This window comes from Cryptotermes secundus, unplaced genomic scaffold (assembly GCF_002891405.2).
Source record: "Cryptotermes secundus unplaced genomic scaffold, Csec_1.0 scaffold611, whole genome shotgun sequence".
NCBI lineage: Eukaryota > Metazoa > Arthropoda > Insecta > Blattodea > Kalotermitidae > Cryptotermes > Cryptotermes secundus.
In genome coordinates, this window is record NW_019735565.1 from 162,134 (window position 1) to 165,244 (window position 3,111).

Genomic DNA, 3,111 nt, shown 5'->3' on the forward strand with positions numbered 1-3,111 from the left:
TATTAACCCGTTGGCGTGGTTTGACGTGTATGTTTCGTCAGGTATTTAAATCGTCTGGGGGGGTTCGACGTGTATGTTTCGTCCAGCTGCACACCTATGTTATAACGCCCATAATAATTGATGGTTTTGCTGTAGATTGTTAGATTTTTCGCTGGCCTGTTGTCAGTAGTACAGAGTATAATATGACACGTCTTTATCTGCGCTAAGTCATCGTTACATATGCCTGTCTTGCAGCAAAGTTCCTGTGGCTCTTGCTAGCGGTTTCACCGTTATGAATGTCGTGTTTTCTTTGCTACGAAGTTATAAACAGCAGAGACGTGATATGTACGGTGTTTATAATATCATATTGCCCTGAGCTGGCCACACTAACACACTCAATTGGAATTCTTAGAATAGGGATGTCCAAACATTTATTCTTGCAAGATCGATTGATTTCGCACAGTACAAAGGCCCAGTTCTTAGAAAAACGCCACAATTTAAGGCAGAACACTGTGGTCACCCCCTGTGACGATACGGGTGTGTGTGGGGGATGGAAAAGAACTCATTCCTTCATGTATTATCGCTCCAGTTGACTCCATTTTATCGTACTGACCTTGGTGGTCGTTTCGAGGGATGACCATAAATATTTTTTTGAGCCAGCTAATCTCTGCTTTCGGTCACTACATACCAGATAGTTCTTAGAATAACTTCGTGAATTCTGTGGTCACCCCTACGACGTCTTATGCCGCCAAAATGGATGGAAAATGAAACGCAGAAGCACCAACACTTGTTATGATAACATAAAGGTTGAATTTACTGCAGCTAATCTGGCTAGCGATATGACTCATGGAGAGACATTAATTCTTGTATTCTCCCCACGGGGAAGAATGCAAGGCCTCACAGAAGATGTTTGGTTTACGGAAAAGAGAGCCAAATGAGAGATACGCAGTACTGGTGTGGTGAAGTGAGACAGCGCTGTGTATAGTAGAATGCTTCAATGCGTACCATACTCCGTTGACGAGATACAGGGCGCTCATATTATAAGGCAAGGTTATAAAACCATCTTTTAAGATCATTTTAGTGAAAGTTTCATGCTTCAAAGCGTACCATTCACTGCTCAAATTCTAAACAAACTGCTTCCATTGCCGAGATACCGGCTGCTCATATTATAAGGTAAGGTTATAAAACCACCTTTTTAGATCATTTTAGTGAAAGTTTCATGTTCCTATCTCATAGAATTTAAGAATGATGAATAAATCATTTTCGAGCAAAATTTAAATGGCTGGCTGAATATATTACCGCAGGAGACGCGGCCGCGGAATTTAAATGACTCCGTCAAAGGGTTAATATTCTGTGGGACCAAATACATGTTTGACAATTTATTTATCCTAGCAGTAAATTTCAATTTCATATAATTATTAATTTTTTAATTTTATAATTACTTATTCACATTACTTTACCTTTTAATTTGATTATACAGTTCTGTTGTGTATGAAGCTTAAATTTAGTTAAAATTACTTAATTTTAAAGTTTTAGTTACTGCAGTTAGTTTAATACATTCTACAAGCATATTGCACTTTGGACACATATCTTCATTTCCACTACATAATTTAATAAAAACTTCTTAAAATTATTCACAGGGCATAAATCACAGGCTTCACTTCTGTTCCACAGAATGTAACACCATTATAAAAGAAGCTTCCATTTCAGCACTTTCTCAAGTCTATTGCCTCGAATAAATAGGTCGGTGCTTCAATCACCAATGTATTCAAGTCCATTCTACAGCTTATAAACCTTCAAAGGATTCAGTTCCACATATTGACTGTGTAGCCGCAACACAACATATGCATCGTTAGCAAAAACACGATGGAATGGTGCAGGAGTCTGGACAAACAGCTGTGGACATAATGCAGGATTATGAGCGTTCGCCGGATCCTCCACATCCCATAGCTCCACCATGCTACAGCCATTTCTGTAGAGAGCAACAAGAGAGGCACGCAAATTAAAACATCATAGCAGGAAATACACTGTAATATACTGCAGGCAAGACAAAATATATTGTGACATGAGGGCTCAAAGACAGAATTCTGGAGTGAGAAGATACATCTTTTACTAGGTTATAGCACAATAAACAGGTGACTGTCCTATTAAGCAAGCATTTGTTGCAGCAACAGTTATGTACACAAAAACAGAGGAAATGTTATAGGTGGTGTTTTCTGTGGAGCACTCTGAGGCTATACTGGAACTGAAACTGAGAGTTATTTGAGAATGTGAGGACACACTTGGAGCCATGGGTCAGATGTGAAACAGTCACCAGCCAGTATATAGTGAAGACTTGGAGGGTGCAGCACAGTGAACTGTAAACTGAGTGAATTGGTCATTTATAGTCACCTGTAGTTCCGAGTTTCAAGAGTCCAGTAAATCCAATCACCAATCCAAACCACATGACTAGTCACTCAACATATGACAATATTAACCTATTCTGGCTAGAAGTATGAAGGACCCATAAAGTGCTTGAGAATGGTTCATATTTGACCCAGCACCTTTGCAACCCCTCTTGTGATCAGTTTTGAAAGCAATAGTGCTCATGGACAACTTAACTGTTATCCAGAACAAGGTTCTTAACTTTGTCAATGTTCACGTGGGTGAACAGTATTTGTAGCCATGGGGGAGACTGCTAACTGTGTCACAGCTGTCCTTGAATACAGTAAATCATCTCATACAACTGTTTTTGACAATGCATCATCCCTGAACTATACTCTTACTCGTATGTCTTTCGTGAATATCAATTCTAAGCCTACTTTCAGAAGATTTGTGATTATACAGAGTGGGGCGCAGAACCTTCCTTTTTTTGAAGGTGAATAAAAGAAAAATTATTGCTGATAGACAACATTTATGTTTAGCTAATGAAAGAACACACTTTAAAGTTTTAAATCATGTAGTTTTAAACAAAATATCTTGAAGGTTTTCTGAAGTTCCCCTCTGCACGTTCCAACATGTGCACCGGAATTTGGGCTACTTCCTGCTGAATAACATTCATCAGCTGAAGCAGGTTTGTGGGGTGATGTCTAAAACCCTCTGCCTTGAGGTATCCCCTTAAAAAAAATTACAGGGCATTAGATCAGGTGAGTG

The 3,111-nt window shown here is 39.1% G+C and overlaps 1 protein-coding gene across 5 annotated transcripts in view; it reads right to left on the bottom strand.

Moving 5' to 3' along the window:
• Positions 1-1,264: 1,264 nt before the first annotated feature.
• The window catches only part of LOC111869629 (probable C-mannosyltransferase DPY19L1), a 28,044-nt gene continuing 26,197 nt past the window's right edge, over positions 1,265-3,111 (bottom strand). For 4 of the 5 annotated variants that reach the window (XM_023861288.2, XM_023861291.2, XM_023861290.2 and 1 more), the window contains exon 14: positions 1,266-1,951. In XM_023861288.2, coding sequence (XP_023717056.1) covers positions 1,759-1,951 — 193 coding nt within the window. In that variant the 3' untranslated portion in view covers positions 1,266-1,758. Of the gene's footprint in view, positions 1,952-3,111 lie in introns of all 5 variants that reach the window. The other variant, XM_023861289.2, reaches the window with a different exon arrangement.